At 40.6% G+C, this 19,610-nt stretch overlaps 1 protein-coding gene across 3 annotated transcripts in view; it reads left to right on the forward strand.

Annotated features, from left to right (window-relative positions):
• The window catches only part of grm8a (glutamate receptor, metabotropic 8a), a 225,456-nt gene that overhangs the window by 161,170 nt on the left and 44,676 nt on the right, over nucleotides 1–19,610 (forward strand). For all 3 annotated transcript variants that reach the window (XM_044022484.1, XM_044022483.1, XM_044022485.1), the window contains one exon: nucleotides 17,116–17,319. In XM_044022484.1, the coding sequence (XP_043878419.1) occupies nucleotides 17,116–17,319 (204 nt within the window). The remainder of the gene's footprint in view (nucleotides 1–17,115; nucleotides 17,320–19,610) is intronic.

The raw sequence follows: 19,610 nt of genomic DNA on the forward strand, positions 1-19,610 counted from the left end.
CCTGCGGGGCTGTTCTTTCAACTTGACTTTTGTTGTTTGTTTGTTTGTTTGTTTGTTTTGCGTTCACAATCTGTGGCGTGCCGAAAATCTGCTCTCCAGTCAAATGAAGTCACTCTTAATGATTCTCTCACGCTACATTTCTATGAATTGCACCACTTTGATCACTTCATCTTTGATTGAGAGAGTAAAAGAAGGAGGAAAGCTTTCTAGCGCGGATGATACGGTCGTAAGCACGTTACCCGCGACAACTCAGACACAGGGATAAGACTCTCCTCGGCTGAAAGTGTGCACTCAGGTAAAACTGATGCCTGAGCAGAACCTGACTGAGGCAGACACCAGATCACAGATAAGCCGACATACACATTTAACATGCTCACAAACACTGATATACCCCTGCAGTGGCTGCAGATAAAATCGTGAACGAGTGCACATGCTGTATTTCAACGAATGTGGTTCTTTTGACACCTGATCCTCGAGTCTCACTGGCTTTGTTTTAGATACAGAAGTCACAGATACTGATTCTGTCTCCACAGAGCTGCTTCTCTCTCTCTCTCTCTCTGTCTCACTCACATCCATAAGTTGAATGAAATTTTTTTTACAAAAGCTTTAAGTGGTGTAGGAGTTTTGGGGATTTGGTACCGGCGTGTAGTGATTGACTTAAATATAAATAAGAATCCATAAACTGCGTGACAGATCTTTTGAGCCCTAGCTGTTCCCATGTAATCTGATTGGATTTCAGCAGTTTTCAATTGGATCAAATTTTATATTTATATTTTATTTTTAAAAGAGGTCTGAAAATAAATTACATCTCATATAATCTAGTGTTGGTTTTGATCTGGATGTTTGGATTAGGAGCAGTGAGGCACTTTTAGGGTAGATTTCAGGGGGAAAAAGTGTAATCAAGCTTAAAGATTGATAAAAAAATAGTAGTTAGCACTCTTACCTTTGCAGTAAGAAGTCTCGGGTTCGAGCCCCGGTTGGAATATGGAGTTTGCATGTTCTCCTCGTGTGTGCGTGGCTTTTCTCCGGGTTCTTCGGTTTCCTCCAACAGTTGAAAGACATGGAGATTTGGGGATTATGTCAAATTGGACACTCTAAATTGACCGTAGGTGTGAGAGTGAATGGTTGTTTGTCTCTGTGATGGACTGGCGAACTATCCAGGGTTTACCCCGCCTAACCACCCTATGCCGGCAACTCCCCTCCCCGCCGTGACCCTCATGTGGAGGAGAAAGAAGATAGAAGATGGATGGATGGACGTGTGTCTTGCAGTACAATGATGCCGGAATGATTTATGTGGTGTGCTCCCTGTGGTTTCACTCTGATATACATTAGTTATAACATACGTCGGCCTCTAGGAGTGAGTGTTTGATCGGACATGAGACTCATTTTTACTGACTAACCAGTGAAATGATAAACACCGCATCCGAATGTGTCAAGAGATTTACTCTGGTTTATCTAAATTTGATTTTATTTCAGTAACTTCTTGACTTCAATCCAGCTGTTGTTGTTGTTGTTATTGTTGTACACAGCCAGTAGTCAAGTGGTTTGCCTGATGCTGGGCAGTAAAACCTGTGTATTATTCAAATGCAGTTTTAATTCATCTGTGATTGGAAGTGGTTGGATTGAACATCCAGTCAATTAAATATCCACTCCATCACATCATATAAGCTCATTAACGGATGCATCTCATCGGTGAGCGGCGTTTGCTGTGACAGGAGCCGTTGGTCTCTGTCAAACACGGAGAAGTGAAAGTGAAGCACGAGCATGAGACGCTGTATTTGTTTTGCTTTGTCTTTTCAGGTGTGGGTTGTGACTCTTGTCATCCTTTGAGGAATGATGCCAACACCTTATTCTTCCTCTTCTTCTTCTCAGCATCAGTTATTGTTTTCTTCTTTACTGACTGGTGATTCTTGTCAACTTTCTCTCCATTTATCAGCCATTTTCTGTGAACGCTTCCTTAAACAGCATGTTATTATTTATTGGCATAATTGTATTGATATGATGTGTTTATAAACCAGAAAAACTTTAGTTTCCTACATAAGGCAACATAAAAACCTTTCCAAAATGAATGTGCTGACCAGTGTTGGGCAAAAAGTCGTTAGTTGTTTTGTGTCCGATACCAGAAAATACCGATGCCAAAATCCGATACCATATTTGCTGAGTCATTTCAAAGACACAATTCTCTAGAAGAAATAAACAGCCCAAACATGACTCAGCTAAAAATGCTTTTGCTGATTTTTAATTTACGTGTTTACAGAGTTAGTAACTGAGTTACTGCATTGTCAACATAATCAGGAAAAGTAACTATTGTATTACATTTTTGAACAGAATTTGGATTTTTATGCCCTTAAATGTTCAATAATTTATCATAAAACTCAATTTTGCACTAATCTGCACTATTTTTAATGTTGCTGTGGAACAAGGTGAGACAACACATCTATCAAATGTAATTAGATTGTTGAAATTAAAAGAGTTCTTCTTCTTCTTCCAAATGAATTGCATTTTTGAGGGCCTGGACATACCCCAAAACTCACGGATATTTGTGAACGCATCAATCCTGTTGAAAATGTACATGTGAAAAAGTGTGAAGAAGTGGGTGGGGCCAAAAAAGTTGACGCAAAAAATTGGGGTGCTTATTGGGGTCAAATTGAATAAACTATCTAAAGTAAATATGCAGTGGCCGCAGTCTCTGTATATTTCTTTTTTCTCCCGTCTCACCTTGTTCTCGTTCAGCACTAATTCGTCGTAACATTTTACTACATTTCACCATAAACGTGGCAAATGAGAAGAAGCCCGATCCATAAACGAGACGCTCTTTACATCGGTGCTTATACTTAAATAGTAATAATGGCCTCGCCGCGTTCTGAGGAGCTCCGCTCAAAGCTATTTGTGGAGCTATTTCGAATAATGTATATTTTAAGCAGCTGTATATTCCGCTCATTATCAGTGAATCAGGTGTTGCACGCTGGGTTTAATGAGTCCACTAACACTCGTTTGAGGTCTTTCAACCCCACTAAATAGCACACGCACAGGCGGCAAAACGCAAACCGAGCAATACAGAGTCCATTCAGCCTGAACACAAGTACAATTAATGGAGGGGAAATTTAACGCCACAATAAGCATGTTGTTGCAGAGACACATCACCCTACCCTGACCTTATTATGGGTTATGCGCAAATATCCAAAATGTACCATCCAGGTGAGATTATCACCGCATGCATAAATGCTCTAAACCCTGGGAGTTCAAATGAAGGAGATTAGCACAAGATTGTAGATCTTTGTGCAGCTGCCTTCTGAAGGCTGCACTGGAACTTTCTTCCTACGTAATGGGCTAGCACAGATAATCAAAAAAGCTTACAGTCACACCATAGTTCGACATCAATAATTAATTGGGAACACAGTGTTATTAACGTGCAAATCGTCTCTTAATGGTTACTGTGCTTCTTGCTTTCTGAGCAAAAACAAGGATGTTTTTCTTACTTGGTGGATAAAAAACCAATTGTTGTTTTGCCGTGCCGCCATTCAAGGAGGTAATTAGATCGTGACTTAGCCGTAGATGCACACATTCACCCTACACATGCTCACTCATACTTACAATAGAGCAGATCCTTATGAGGCTGATGGGATGGGAGAGTTATTGGCCTTGCAGGTTGGATAAACTGTTCCTTCTCCAGTCGAGGAAAAAAAAAAGTCTTCAGGGTCGAAGAAACCGATACAAACACAGATGGAGAGCTTGATGGACAATTACAAAAAGCCAGTCAACTGACAGATGGACATCCAACTGTGAGACACAGCCAACAACAGACAGACAGTCTTTTACGACTGTGTGCGGCATTAATATTCAGTGGGCATGTGTCATTTAGCTGCAGTGGAATTATCGTTGTATCTCATAGATGATCGTTTACAGGGTGTGGGAGAGTGTTGGCTGCACTCGACTCGGTTTGGTACCAGGTATGTCAACGTGGGCATCATAGCAGGACTGTATGAAACTTCCATGACATCGTTTTATAAACGACACAAACGAGTGAAGAGCAAAGCAGTTCTTTTCTGTGTACTGAATCAGGCCTTTTTTGCTTATTGCACCCATAAAAAGGCCAGAAAATGTCCTGTGACGGAGTGCTTTTGCCCATTTTCCAGAAAACCTTCAATTTACTACATGTTAAAAGACTGTATTAACAGTTTAAAGTCAGGAAAAACAAAACATGGACTTTTAAAACCCCCCACTACAGCTGTACATGAATAAGAGACTTTTTGCAATTCAATCTGAAATTTGAACAGTATATAACGTATTTCCAATCAAAAAAGTCACCACGCAACACAAGCATCAACATGCTCTGTTGGTCTCAAACGCATCACCAAACCTCAGTGGTGGTCTCATCACCCGAAAGCACCGTCTGCAAGGCATTTTTGGATACAATTTGCTGCTGTGTGTTTGGAGAGGGGGGACATTTGCCTGTCTTCCTGCATCGGCGTCAGTGGAATTACCGTAGTACCCACACGTTGACGTTGAAGTGCAACTTCTCAGCTTTCAGAAACAGTTGGAATTGTTCCGATACCACAAACTGTTGCGTAAATACGGTAATGTAGAGAGTGCTTGCCCAAACATGTCGCTGACGATACACTCTGTGTTAAAGGGTTAAATTAAAAAGAAGAAGCACCAGGTACCAGGTACTCTCCCTAATGGATAAGCGAAAAAAAAAAACAACTAACAGATAAACAGTGGAGTTGTATAACTGTATAATGGAAAAGCACCCTATGACAGATTAGAGGTAGTCTGTCTATTACATCGATTTGAGTGCATCGTCTACAACGCATGTGGATTTGGAACACAACACCACTTTAATGTTGTAGACGGGTGCGTCGTTACAAAGTTTTGTGCTGAGGGTCATTTAATCAGGGATGTTTTAGGTGTAACACGCAACAAAATCAATCAGACTGTCATCTCTGGGGGGAACTCACTCCTGTTTGTGCTTCATAACGGTGGAGTCAGGTGGTCGTTCAGCTCGTGTATATGTACAGTGGACGCTAAAATCACAACTCCATTATGTCCTGGTTTTTGTATGTAGGTGTGTTGCCATCGCTGATATCCCCCGTGCAGTTAAATGCATTATTTGTCACCGTTAACCCAATGTCACAGTGTGAGAGGCACTGGTATCGTTCATCAATCGGCTTTGTTGAACACTTTTCAAACTTAAAAAAAAAACAATGTCTAGTCAGTGATATCTTACATGCTGTGGTATTAGTGACATGCAGTATAACATTGTGAGTTGTAATACATTTGTAGTAAGTTGTCCTACTATTGAAGCAACTAATTAAATAGACTAAGTAACACAGCTGAGAATTTCCCCATGTTTTTCTTCCTTAGCCACAAAAGTATGTATTGATTTTAACCGAACCTTTCATGCAATTAGTCTCTTTTTTCCTTCCCTTCTATTCCACGCCTTAATAACCCAAGAAACAACGACTTAGTGGCAATATTTCTGCATTTCTGTCATTGAATGTACATTTATTTACAAAGGGATATGTAAACATATCTGTGAGGGGTTGTTGCAGGCTAGTTAGTGCAGGTATTATATATATTATTTTACCCATGGCTGCATACCTCCTCCCCTTCATCTTTCCATTTATTTCTCCTATTTCTCTCACCCATCCCTCCATGAACCTGTCGTCTATTCATCATCTCCCCTTTCTGTCTGTTTAGGTTTCTATTGTCCGTCTCTTTGTCTCGTTGGATCCAATTTTCTTCAGTCTCTCCTTGATTATTGTTATCATGCACTTTCCCTGCCTTACTCGTGTCTCCTATTTATTTGTATATTTAGGCGGTGTGCCTGTTTGGGAAGACGGGAGGCGGGGCCGACATAAAACGCACATTTCTTTAGTGACACAAAAGAGGCTCCTTGTTTATTTCTTCCTATATAAAAGCCGAGATTACACATATAGAATAGAGTGACAATAACAAATTGGAAAAGGATGACGGTAGCGGGAGCAAGTGGGCATAGCCAACTTGTGCCAGGACAGTGATTCAGCACGATATGAATAATGACTAATGAATAATGTATGCATCTGTGTATATCTGTAATAATGTAGCGATGTAATATATATTAACCACATGCAGTATGTCGGTGGCATCGCATTAGTCGTGAAAAATGGTTTTCGGCGGCAAAGTGCTCTCAGTAACGCGGAAAACATTCTCACTGAGGGAAAGTAGATGCAAGAAGAGGAAAAGAAGCAGCAGGCAGCTCAAAGACGGATGTCTTCAGTCAGTAAAGAAAAAAGACTCCAAAAGGCAGGCGGCAACAGACTTGGGAGAGCACAAGGAAGGTCTGGTTTATTAGAACTTTTTAGAGCGTATTGAATTTCTAATTAGTAGTAGTGTATTCAGCGAGTTGAGGACTAAGACCTGCATGAGTCCTTTTCTAAAGGGACGTCTGACACGGCGTCAAACACAAAGAGGTTTTCTTAATATTTTTGAAAGAGTCATTAAGCTACTTCAGCCGGATAATGGTGTCCCCACGGCTCTGTATTTGAAAAGTTAACTTTCGGTAGATTTCCTTTTTTGTTGTTCCAACATATCCCGTGACTAACGGGTGTGAAGATAAGTGATGTTAATACCATAACTAATTATGGTATTGACACGCTCCAACATCAAGGGATGAGGCAAGTGTTAATTTGCTCTTTAAACATGCGATAATTAATGGTAATGTTTGCTTGTTTCCACATGTGGTTGCGTCATTGTCGGCATATAACAAAAAAGGTGGGATTTAAAGGTTGTTAGTTTAGTACAGTGTGCGTGGGGAAAGAGACTTTTGAGCACTTGTTTTTGTTAGCGATACTGCAGGTGTACGTGACCTTTTTTTTAATAAATAATATAATATACGCCAACAAAATTACCATCATTGTGCCACCGATACTGGTTTCCAATAACAATAGCACATTTATTATAATAAAACAGTGCAGCCATTCATGGCTGCAACTATACAAATTGACCCGTGTTTTTTTTTTCTCTGTCTTATAAAAACACTCTTTCTTCATCCAGTGTTTTTATATTTTATATAGTGAAGAACTGAAGCAGTTTTTTGCTGCAACATTGTCTGTGAACCGACGCTTGACTTTTTGACAGAACAGTAGTTTTTATTGAACTACCTGTACCTGTTTGCTCAACCCGCATGCACACGCTCTGAATCTGAAGCATATTAAAATTATATTTGACAGTGATTTGTGATTCTGCACACACACACACACACACACACACACAATGTAGGAACCAATTAATATACTCATTTGCACACACACAAGCATGAGGTTCTGTCTCATTAGGACCAACCAGTAGTTCCCATGAGGACAACAGGTCCTGACAAGGTGAGTGTTTCCAGAAAAAGTCCTAAGGAGGTAACAAAACGAGTACACACACACTTGTATCTAATGGCTAGTATTTGCGCAGAGGTGTATTGACTTAACCCTTGGCTTCAGTGCACTTTTGTCAAATCAAGCAGCGCACAATCTCTGTCTGATCCTCATTTCCTATTCTCCCTTATTGATTATTAATTTCTCTCTTGGCAGATTAGCCCTGCAGCTAGCACCAAGCCAGACAAAGGTGGTTATAACAAGTAACGTTATGTTCTTTTCCTTTCTCGCTTTTTCACAATATAAAGCCAAAATATCCATCCATCCATTTTCTAACGCTTTATCCTCCACATGAGGGTCGCGGGGGAGGGCGCTGTGACAATCTCAGCTGACATAGGGCGATAGGCGCAGTCCGTCACAGTCACACTCTCACACCTACGGTCAATTTAGAGTGTCCAATTTACCTAATCCCCAATCTGCATGTTTTTGGAGTGTGGTAGGAAACTGGAGAGCCCGGAGAAAACCCACACACACACGGGGAGAACATGCAAACTCCATGCAGAAAGGACCTCGTTCTGAGCTAGATACAAATCGGTGAAGTGTTCCTTTAAGTCTGCTGGGATCAACTGCAGCCCCTCGACTACCCTCATGTGGAGGACAAAGTGGTAAACAATGAGCGAGTGAGCGTTTATTCATCACCGTCTAAATTGAGTTACCATTATTCTGAGATGAAATATGATTATCCGCACATCTGATGTGCGTCTTAAATGGAAAATAACTTGGTACACGCACACGTGTGAGCAAGGATTGACAAAAAAAACAAAGAAAATGGACCCAAAAAAAAAAGACGTCGTGAGTGGAGAGAGTGAGAGAACTGGATATACGTCCATAATTGATGTTTAATTAAGGAGCATGTTGAAATCATTAGCCTGTCTGTTGTCTGTGGTGCCATCAATCACGCTGTTTGTGTGTGTAAAACTTGGACGGCACATTGGTCCATGAAGTCATCCATCAGGGCATTTATCCAGTCAGCGTTCTCGTATTAGCCTCACCTCGCTGCCTCAATGCATTGCTTTGTGTATGTGTTAGACACAGCATCCCCCTCACTAGGGAGGCGGTGGAGCGTGTAGTTTAAGTGGTTTCTCTGGCGTTAATCTCACTGTCGATCCTCCTGATAAATGTCCTGTGACCGTGATTTTGAACGTTGGGGCTTAACAAATGTTGGGTTGACCTAACATGAAGATTTGTGGGAAGACTGAAGTTGCAGCCTCTTGTATTGGGACATAGACTGTAATTTGTGTCTGTTATAGTCAGAGTAAAAAAGACAACCTACCATTTAGGTAGTTCTTTGTGTGATGTAATGTTTGTGTGCTGGTAACGTTAATGGAAAACAGGCTCTGTCATGCATCGTGTGTACACAGCAGGGCTGGACGGGGGCAAGAAGTGTTTATCCCATCAAAATTCTGAACGACTGGGGTTTTTTTGAGCAGTAAAATTCACATCTGAAACTTGTAGTCCTGCTTTACTAGAGCAATGTTGCTGTGGCCTCCTTCTGTCTCGACATAAAACCAATATGTAAAATGAATGTGCTATAAGTGTACAGTCTTCTCAGTCAGAATAAAAACACAGCTTACCCTTTGCATAGTATGAATGATAAAGTAAACTTCACTGCCCTTGAAAAGTTAATATACTGTAGTGGCTAACAGCAGCAGAGTGATTCCAATAAATTGCTCCAGGTTTGAATGTGATTAGATGTTTAAAAGTTAACTCTTTTGCATATTTATTGAGAGTTGACCATTTTCCAAAGCGTGTTTTTGTATTTTACATAATGAGAAGTAGTTTGGGAATATAAAGTTGTTTGAATAGGCTACAAAAGAAACTTTGCAGTGAACATTTTGTTCTTTATAGTTATATTAACCTTTTAACACCTAAGCTTCAAAATGTCCGCCTGGACTTTTTTTGTGTGCTTATTTTAACCATAAAAGAGCCAGAAAATGTCCTGTGACTAAGTGCTTTTGCCCATTTTTCCAGAATAACTTTGAATATCTAGCAGTTATTTACAATTTGCTGCATTTTAAAATAGTGTATTAACAGTTAATGAGTAAATATAATACGTTTTTTGTTTTTTCTAAAAGAAATCCACTTGTTGTACATAAAAACGAGATTTTGAAGAGTAGAAAACATTTAAAATAAAATATTTTGACTCTTTGTCTCAATGTCCAAAAACAGGCCAAAAAATGTACAGGCATTTTTCCCATTTTTTCCCCTCTGGCGACAAAGACACTACCGTTATAGCCACATGTTGGCTTTGATGTGCAACTTCTCAACTTTCACAAACTGTAGGAATTTTTCCGATAGCACAAACCCTCGCGTAACTACGGTAATGTCAACGTGCACTTGTGTGAACGCGTCTGCTGCGATACGCTCGCTCTTAAAGGGTTAGTAACTTCATTTAACTAATGCAAGTTATGACTGGATTGTTGTGAGTCAGACTAATACTGGATTTAAAATACACCTTAACATCTTAGTGTGACTGAAATTTTACAATCCATCCATCTTCTACCACTTGATCCTCCACATGAGGGTTGTGGGTGGTGCTGGTGCCAATCCCGGCTGACATAGGTCAAAATGTGGGGTCCACCCTGGACAGATCACAGGCCCACATACAGACAAACATCCATCCACTCGCACACTCACACCTACGCTCAGTTTACAGTGTCCAATTTGCCTAATCCCCAAATCTGCATGTTTTTGGACTGTGGGAGGAAAGCAGAGAATCCAGAGAAAACCCACGCACACAGGGCGGAGAACTGACTAAAATTTGAACATCCAGATAATGTGTCAGGGCGGTCCAATTACTACCGCACGTATACCCACGTGGACCTAAACTGGCCTATAGGTGCTTTTACATGGAAATATCAAAAGAGGCCGTCACACGGAGGAGGAAAACAGTTGGGAGAACATGTCGAAATCCAGGCGACTGCATTTCGGGAGTGATGAAGAGAGCGGCTTTATGCTCAGTTGTTTTGGTCTATCATGTGAAAAGGTCAGCAAAGAAAACCCCTGGCACTAACAAGCTGAAAGGGGATATATCGCCACCTAACAGAGTGGAGTTGGTCACACTTTATTCAATAAATCGATTTCCTGCTAGGGCTTGCATACTGGGACAAAGACAGTAGTCCAATTAAATGGTGTCGTCACTTGTGTGTGTGTGTGTGTGTGCGGGTTCAGAGAGAGAGTGTGCTGCTGCTTGAAAGCCGAGGCAAGAAAATGGTGACAGCACACAGGGTCATTGCAAGGTTAAATGTAAATTACTGAGTTGTGTTAGATGATGTAAATATGTCCCTTGTTGTTTGAGGAGATAGTGGAATACAATGTACATCTCCGTCTTCAAATGTCCCCTTAAAGTCTTAGGTCGTGACCTTTTTGTCAACCAAAGACACGAACATTGACATTTGCCACTGGCTTTTCTGTTTGTAATCGTGAGTGTCAGGATCTACATCAGTTCCAGATAAAACTTTCATCATGAAATCGCTTTTTTTTTTAATACCATGCCTGTGGCTTTTATGAAATAGAAATAGAAATAAGATGAGTAACACATTTATATGGATGTTGAAACAGATCACAGTGGCCATCCTGCATGCCTCTGCAGCAATAACAAATGATCATCCATAAAAACTTGAATATGACTTGGAGGCAGATAGTGAGATGATTGCATTCTTGTCCATTTTTTTATTTTTTGTGTGGATTACAGACATTTTATGACACAAGAAAATTACTGTTCATCTATTTTTCACTGCATACCACCCCATACTATGCAGTTGACCAGCTCAGCTGATTGTAGTCGTCAGTGTCATTAACGATGAGCGGAGAAGCTGGGTATAATACAGAATTTCAGTATTCTGTCCACCAAATTCAGCTGCTTTGTTCTATCCCAATTTCTTTTTGTTCTTGTCTGTCAGACAAATACAGGAACAAGGCTGCAAGAAGCTCAACAGCATAGATCCCACAAAACTGATGAAATTTACCGGGGTCTTTGAATGCATCTTGTGAGCTACTGTATGTCTGGTACAGAATTTAAAATCACTCTGGAAGGCCTGACTGTTCAAATTTGATGGATAATCAATATTTTTGCTTGAAATACCTATAAAACTATGTATCGTCGATTAGACCGTGTGCAAATATGAAATAAATGAATCTGCAGCTACTTCGCTAATGTGACAAGCTGTGTCTGGCGGCAGATAATGATCAGATAGATTAAAACGAAACAAAAAAAGCTTCATTGTATCACACACACTCGGAAAGAAGAAACGCTCCCTTCCTCTGGTTACAACACCTGACGCAATCCCAGGAAACAGACAAGTATTTTCCCAGTGAGGACCACTCCAAACAGCTCGAGTCGTTTAACTATCTCAAAGCAGGATTGCGTTTGCTTGCAATATGCTGATTAATGATGCATCGTGTCATTTCACATCTCATAAGAACAGCGGAGAGGAATTCTCATTATCTCCCGACACATTGATCTATGGCTCAAGGTGCACCCTTTTTCTCACTCTTTCTCTGAATGGAAACGTCGACTAATGCTGAAAATAAACAAGCGAGCACTTTTTACTGATACATCAGGGGGGTAAAAAAAGAAAGACAGAAAAGATATGGTGTTGTGTAACGGCACATGCTATTCACTGGCTCTTTTTTTTTATCAAGAAACAGATTTTTACAAATAATGTGTCTAATTAGGAATCCTTATTTGAACTATGTGAAAAACACATTCAATTAGGAAGGCATTGCACAATGACACTTGAGCAACTTGTTATTCTTATATTAGCACAACTCATTTTTAGACAAAAGAAATGTTTCAGTTGCACTGTTTCTTCTTTTACGGAGATAACACGGTCAGGCAAGATCAGTTTGTGTTTCCTTGCAGTGGGGATCTAAATGTATTGTAGTCCTCTGTATTTTTAGATACTTATTATGGTATGTAATAGAAATGCTGGTCCCCCATATCATCAATTATCCTCTATTTGTGAGCGGGTATGCTTCAATTACCCACGTTGTTTTTTGCACCATTTTTCAAATCTTTGGAACGGTGTTTAGTGCAGTAAGTGGACGTCAATGCTCAAATCTACAATTTATTGGATTAAGCACATTTATTCACATTGTGGTTTTATGCGAGGAGCCATAATTCCCGTTGTGTACAGGTATGTTGTCATGGAGGCATTTGTTAATTAGTGTCCTGTTGGGCTTCATTCATGCGAGATTAGCATAACCATGTCTGTGATTATGGTAGGACATTAGAGAGGCGGCTCAAAGGCCCATTGTTGATGAGTGAGAATGTCAGGAGACATTTCGTATTGCCCTAATAGGTACTGCTCTGTGCTTTATGTTGAACAAATGACCAATTCGCTGGTACTTAAATCCACATTTTTCTTTTTGCTCTCTTGCCTTCCTGTGCCGAGATGCAGAGCAAGAATCCAGGCTGATTTCTCCAAGCCAATGCTGATGTCATGTAGATGTATGCGTGAATGTTATTTATATGTGAACATGAAATTGTATTTGTGCATATTTAAGTGTGTGTGTGTGTCATGGCAATGAGCCATTTGGCCGCATTCACAAGTTACTTGGCTTCCCCGTGTGGATTTATTTCAAAGTTAAAGAGTCCTAGTAGGGACAGCAGACGCCCATGTGATCTGAGTTTTGGCACCAGGCAAAAGTATGTCCACAAAAAAGAGTTTACCAAGTACATTTCTAATTGGCTGAGGACGACAGACATAATCAAAGCCAACTATATGTCGTTTTAAGACAAAAAACGACATCTTATTACTACGAGCATAGAAAATCTCAGTCCCTGACTCTGTTCCATGTAATTCATCTACTTCCCAAACCCCAACAGACACAAGCTTATTTTTATGCAGGAAATTAACTTATTTTAAAGTAATGATGATTAAAGACCTGTTTGTTCTTGACACATGATCTGAGCCGAACTTTTTTCTTTTTTTTTGGTGTCCGACAAACTATTGTGTGATTGGCGAGAAATTTGAAGTGGGTGTTGTACATGCAGAAATGTTGTCGTTCCTTATGAGGACTTCACAGAGGAGTTCTGCACTTGAGTCAATCGTGAAGTATGAATTGCCCTGGCCAGAGCTTACTTTGTTCTTGTTGTTGCCACCTCAAGAGAAAGAACACAAAAACACGGAAATCGCGAAGTTAGCGGCGAAACTCGCCTGATATGTCGGGGTAAGAAAAATGTGGGTTACACAGTTAAACTGGTCTTCTGATAGATGACCTAGAGTCATCCTTTCAGCGTAACTTGATACACGGAGTAAGTCTTGGGTAGTAGCGACACTAGTGCCATTTTGGCAACCAAAAGTCTATCTCCGGCGCTTTCAATATTTCCGTTTTTTTGTGGAATTGTCTGGTGCCGCACATGGATTGAGGTGCTGGAACAAATCCCACAGTCAACTCTCATAAGCTTGTTGCTTAATGTGAAGTCGACACTCATTGGACACGGCCTCAGCTGTTTGGAGATCAGTGACAAGTGCTTTAATTTGACTCCCATTTAATCCATCAAGGCATTTATCCAGTCACTTAGCTGCATTAGTTTCACCTTGCTGCACTTTTGCATTGGTTTCTGTTTCCACCCGACACAACAGTGTTTGACTTCTTAAACTTCCGGAAAACTTTTTGTTATATTAAAGACATGTAGCTTGGCCCGATTAAAAAAACAATCCAACTGAAACGGATTTTTTTGCCTGATAAAAAAAGAAAAAGATTATTTGTAATCATACAATTTGACGCTAACTGGCAGGAAATGACATACAATCAAGCCAAGATTTGGCCGAGAGGTTGAAAAACATGGCCCGTTGCCCTATTGTATTTTAGCAGCTAATGAGAAAAGTGCTCTCTTCAGCAACTATTCAGGAGCAAGTGTGTGTAATTACAAATGTTGTGCAGGATGCTGGCCAAAGGGCCCATGGCTCGAGGAGTAAATTAAGGTGACTGTCATTCATGCACCTGGTTTTCTAATGAAATGTCAAAATTAAAGGCAGCGCAACATCAAATGGCGTGTTGGCCGTTCCTAATAAGCATAAAATGACTTTCATACCTGTTGCTAGGAAACAACTCTGTAGCGTTTTTGGCCCACAGTCTCAATCGTTCGCCGTCACATTTTGACCAAACGCATTTTGCCCCACACCATGGCCCTGCTGGATAACTGCTCGGCCTTGTGTTCATGAAATCAATACAGCGTTGCCTCAATGCAGCCAGTTCATAATGTCAGAGATTGAGCAGACACGCACTTAAATCTCTGGACGAACCGGGCCGCGTTGCCCTTTGGTGCCAAGCGAAATGTGGCTGCACCGTTGCAGAGAGAGCGAGCAAGCGGGATCGAGAGACACTCCGAGAGGCAAAGTGAGCGTCGCGTTTGAAGCGAACGGAAGGGGGGAAAGCAAAAATTCAGTGTCACGTCCAACAGAAGCTGAAAAAAATAGAGGAGTATTGGTGGGGAGAGGTGCTTTCCTTTTGATGCCTATACTGTCTTTGTGCTACGCATGCACACACGTTAAGGCTTTATTCGTATGGAAACATCTTCTTTTTTTTTCTTTCGCACTCTTGAAAAGTTTTCATACACACAAAGCGAAAAATGGAGAAGAAGAAGATGTGGAGCGTGCCGATAAAGCAGGCAGGATTAAGGGTTAGGTTAGAGATGTGGGTGCGATATGACTTTCCCAAAAAATGCATAAATGCAATGGGTGGTGTTGTGATATAAATATGAGAGAGAGAGAGGATTGAGAGGAGGTGAATTTCATTATTAGTCCAACATCTTTATTTGCTGTTTGGTCAGACTGCACGTCAGAGAGAGGCAACCAAAGACCTTTTCCTAAACTGTGCACTGTGGATCCTTGATGCCGTTATTGATGAAGGGAGGGGTCTCGTTTGTTCGACTCGGCGCAGATGGATTTCAGATTCACATTGTGTTGCCTGAAGGTGACTGCCGCCTGTATGAAACGGGTGAATCAAGACAAGGGAACAGCTGTGTGGGGAGACGGAAAGAGAGAGAAGATGGTGTATGTTTCCTCAGGAAGGGGAGACAAAGCAAGATACAGTGAGATCAGATGAAAGCGTGAACTGCCATTTTCTGTCTCAGTGCATTATTCCATTAGCTTGTTATACTAATGACGCAGACATGAAATCTATTTGAGAAAGCTTTTAGGCCAAATTAATATTCCCTCACGATTCGATTACGATTCAGGGGCCACGATTCGATTATACAAAACAATTACCGATGCATCTTGATTGGATGTCTTTTGAAAGTCTTTGTCTCACTGTGTGATCATCCACCATTTGTTCATTTGCAATGTGAAACAACATTCCCATTATCTTTCATTAAACTAAATGAAAATGTGTAAACTGGAAAGTTACACCTGCATTATAAAGAAGTAACATCTTTAACATACGGCATGGTTGGCAACAGATGTCCAAGCGTCACATGTCATTTCTGTCCTACCCTCTTTCACCCATGACTTTCGGTTTCGTTGTTGAGTGTTGCGATCGTCGTGTCAGTGAAATTGCTGTATCTCACCTCCATACTTTGTTCTGTGCTCCCCATAAAGTGTCCAGGTGACGGCACGCTGCACTTCTGCCGTTTTATTTTACGTCATTTAACGTCTAAATAATCGGAATTTGGACATTTGTGACATTGTCCATTCAGAATCGTCCATGTCTTCATTCCCTCCCCTGTTGTTTATTATTTTAATGATTCATTTTTAATGAAGTTACTCCACAGAAATAACACATACCAAAAACAAGACTCGTTTCACTCTGGCAATGTAATCTGATTTAACATTATACATGTGGTCAAATGTCACCGTGCCCTCACTGCACATGACGAGTTGTCCTACCCACACACTCAACAGCCGCGTCGCATGAGATGAAATGAGGACAAAAGTCTGGGCTCTGAACACTCACTTACTGTAGCCTGCCTGCTACAAGAAAACGGCATCATCGGTGCTTCAGACGATGTAAAGACAGAACATGTTGTTCTCCCCTCTATAACTTTGCAACCAGGGTGAGAATGGATTGAGAGTGGTTATTTGTCATTGTCAGCCTGAGTGCCTGCTACCTGTCACGATGGTCATCCCGTCTTGCACTTAGCTCTTTTTCACTGTTTTCATCTCTCTTTTTATCCCTTAAAAGTTTTCGTTTTCCCCGACCTCAATCTCTCTGCTACTCTGTTGGTTGCCCCGTTTACTTTCCCTCGGTGAAAGGGTGAGTTAGTTTGAATCTGATTGTATCGGATAATGATGGTATTTCTTAAAATGGAGGCACATCACGTCAGTTGTTCTTCTGCTTTAATTTGAACGTTTACATTTCAGACCTTCGTACCGACTTGACTTTAAATGCCCAGTGTGTAACATTTAGAAAGACATTTTAACGTCATTTGATTTTCATTTCCTTATGAAAATCATAAGCCTTTGACATGCACATGAGGCAAACATCTTGCTTTATGGAAGATACCTTTAGAGACACAGCAGAGAGTGTGTGTGTGTGCTTTGTCTTTATAAAGCGGAAGCTTACTGTGCAAAGAAGAAATGATAATATCTTGGGAAAGGGAGGCTGGAGATGAGAGGAGTCCTACATTTGCTAGAATCTGCAGTATCACCATTTGATGTCACACATTCTGTAATGACGGTGGTGGAAATAATGTGTTACTTTTAGATTTTCCTAATTTCCTTTTTGTCCCCTGTTAACTCCACTTCTTCTGTCTCTCTTTCAGGCCTAGAAAAAGTGGGACGGGACTCCAGCTACGAGCAAGAGGGGAAGGTTCAGTTTGTGATGGACGCCGTGTACGCCATGGCTCATGCTTTGCACCGCATGCACCGCGAGCTCTGCTACGGCTACCCGGGCTTGTGCCCACGCATGGCCAGCAGCATAGATGGGAAAGAGCTTCTCAGCCACATCCGTGCGGTCAACTTCAACGGTAAGACTTGCATTGCACTTTATAGAACCTATTTTCTAACATTCACTGGATCAGATTTTACTTTGTAGTATTCCTCTATGGGGTCAGGTTACTTTGATGCTGCTTTGACTGTGACTCTGCCAATAACCGTGACGTAAATGCATTTAAATGCTTGTATACTGAATTATTAATGCATCTAGATAAACATAGTGTAGGACAGTGTATAATCAAAAATGAACAGCTTCATTTCAGTGTCTCAGAGCTGGCATTAGCTTGTATGGACATAGTGCTGTATTCTTCACAATAAAATACGTCAAATAGTACAAAAAAATGACATCAAATAGACATTCATAAGCCAGGTGGACAAAATAAGGTTTAACTGAAAAGGCTTTCAAGTCAAAAATTAGTTTTTCCTGCTAATTCCAATGGTTTCTGACGGCTGAGAAGTTGCACGTCAAAGCAAACGTGTAGTTATTACGGTAATTTCACTCGCGCTGTTGCAGGAAGCCGGCAAATCGGTGTCTTAAGGCCTGTGTTTGGACATTGAGACAAAAACTCAATACGTTTTATTTTAACACTGTTTTACACTGTTCAAATTTAACACATGTTCATGTACAACTACGGTGTTTTTCTTCATTTTATTTCATTTTGTTAATACACTATTGTGACATGCAGTGAATTATAAATAACTGCCACATATTGACAGTTATTCTGGAAAAATGGGTAAAAGTACTTACTCACAGGGCATTTTCTGGCCCCTTTTATGGTTAAAATGAGCAAAAAAAGGGGACATTTTGAGGCTTAGGTGTTAAAGGGTTAAATATTCTAATCCCAGTCATGCTTGTAACTCCAAACCGTTTGTTTAGTATTGCCTTTCTGACCGATTTAAGCGGGCAAAGGGTCCCACAATAACGTCACCTCACTTTAAAAGACTAAAATAAATCCCCCTTTCCTCTCGATGTGCTTACACGTGTCATCTGTTGTTTTTGTTTCCTGTATTGCCCTGTCACTTATTGAGTGGAATATATATTTATAGAGAAGGAAAGCAAAAGGAACAGCAAGTGAAGCGGTTTTGTGAGAATTAGAGTCAAGCTCGTCGGATTCAGTTTTCAGAGGCGAGACACAAAATTGCATCAACGTGGCAAAAAATATGTGTGACATCGATCTCTGTCGTGGCTCCAAGTGTGAAAAGCCAGTTCAGGACAGGCACTGATTGCACTCTCATATAGAGCTGCAGTAGAGGTTTGTGCTCAGGTGTGTGTCTTTGTTATTGCTGCACTAGAGGCGAGAAAAATAAACCCTTAACCACAAGGTCACCAACTTTATACCTCCAATGAATCACTGAGTCACCCCTCACAGAGCTTTACACTAAAACTGTTTCCTGGAACCTTTTTAAAGAACGTGAAGATTGGATAAATGACGTTATTGATGTAAAGCTCTTGATCAAAGATTTGGACTGTATTGTAATGCATTCCCACTATTTTATAGTTTTCTTGCTGCATCACAGTTACACATTTCGGATTCCAATAGATGTATAATTTACTCCTCAGAAACATGAAATTCTTACATAAGGTTTGAATGATCAAGCGTACACTCCACCATGGGAGTAGATAAGGAGGGAAGGCAATGGATTTAGGAAAAGTTTAATATAATAATGTTCAGATCATTTGGAATGTTCAAGAATCCTTTGTCACCCTCTGGGGAATATTATAAAAAACAAAGAGTTTGTTTGCATAGATATGATGAAATACACAATATAACTGTTGCTTTAGGGGTAAACGTTCCAGCAGAATAAGACACTCATATTTTCATTTTTCACCGCAGACGTGATTTATGCTAAGTTGTAAAAGTGAACGTGGGCACATGGCAGAATTTAGCCTCTGTCATAAAACTTCTTATCAAAGTTCTGATGAAATATATTATGTTTCAAACGCATGAGTCTCTGCTGTGACACTGCAGGAACTTTGAAGCCATGCTACTCATTGTGTGTTCATGGTTCTAACTTTAATTAAAAAATAGTGCTTTTGTTATTGATTTAAGGTGGATGTGACCTTGATATCGCTATTGAAAGCAAAGGGATGGGAACTGTTGCCGGCTTTATCGCCCTCTGAATGTTTTGTGGCACATAAAGCGGAGAAAGAGAAGATAGGTTGGAGTTGCAGCAGGATTCTCTTCCTTCCACTGTTTCCTCTCGATCCAAACCAATTCCGCTTTCAAGCAGTTGCGTGAGGGAACACGACAGAATGAGCGGGAGGGGATAATTTCAAATTGATGGGGCAGTGATTCGTCCCCTGTGGGATCTGTATCGAGCC

Source organism: Solea senegalensis, linkage group LG3 (genome assembly GCF_019176455.1).
Source record: "Solea senegalensis isolate Sse05_10M linkage group LG3, IFAPA_SoseM_1, whole genome shotgun sequence".
NCBI lineage: Eukaryota > Metazoa > Chordata > Actinopteri > Pleuronectiformes > Soleidae > Solea > Solea senegalensis.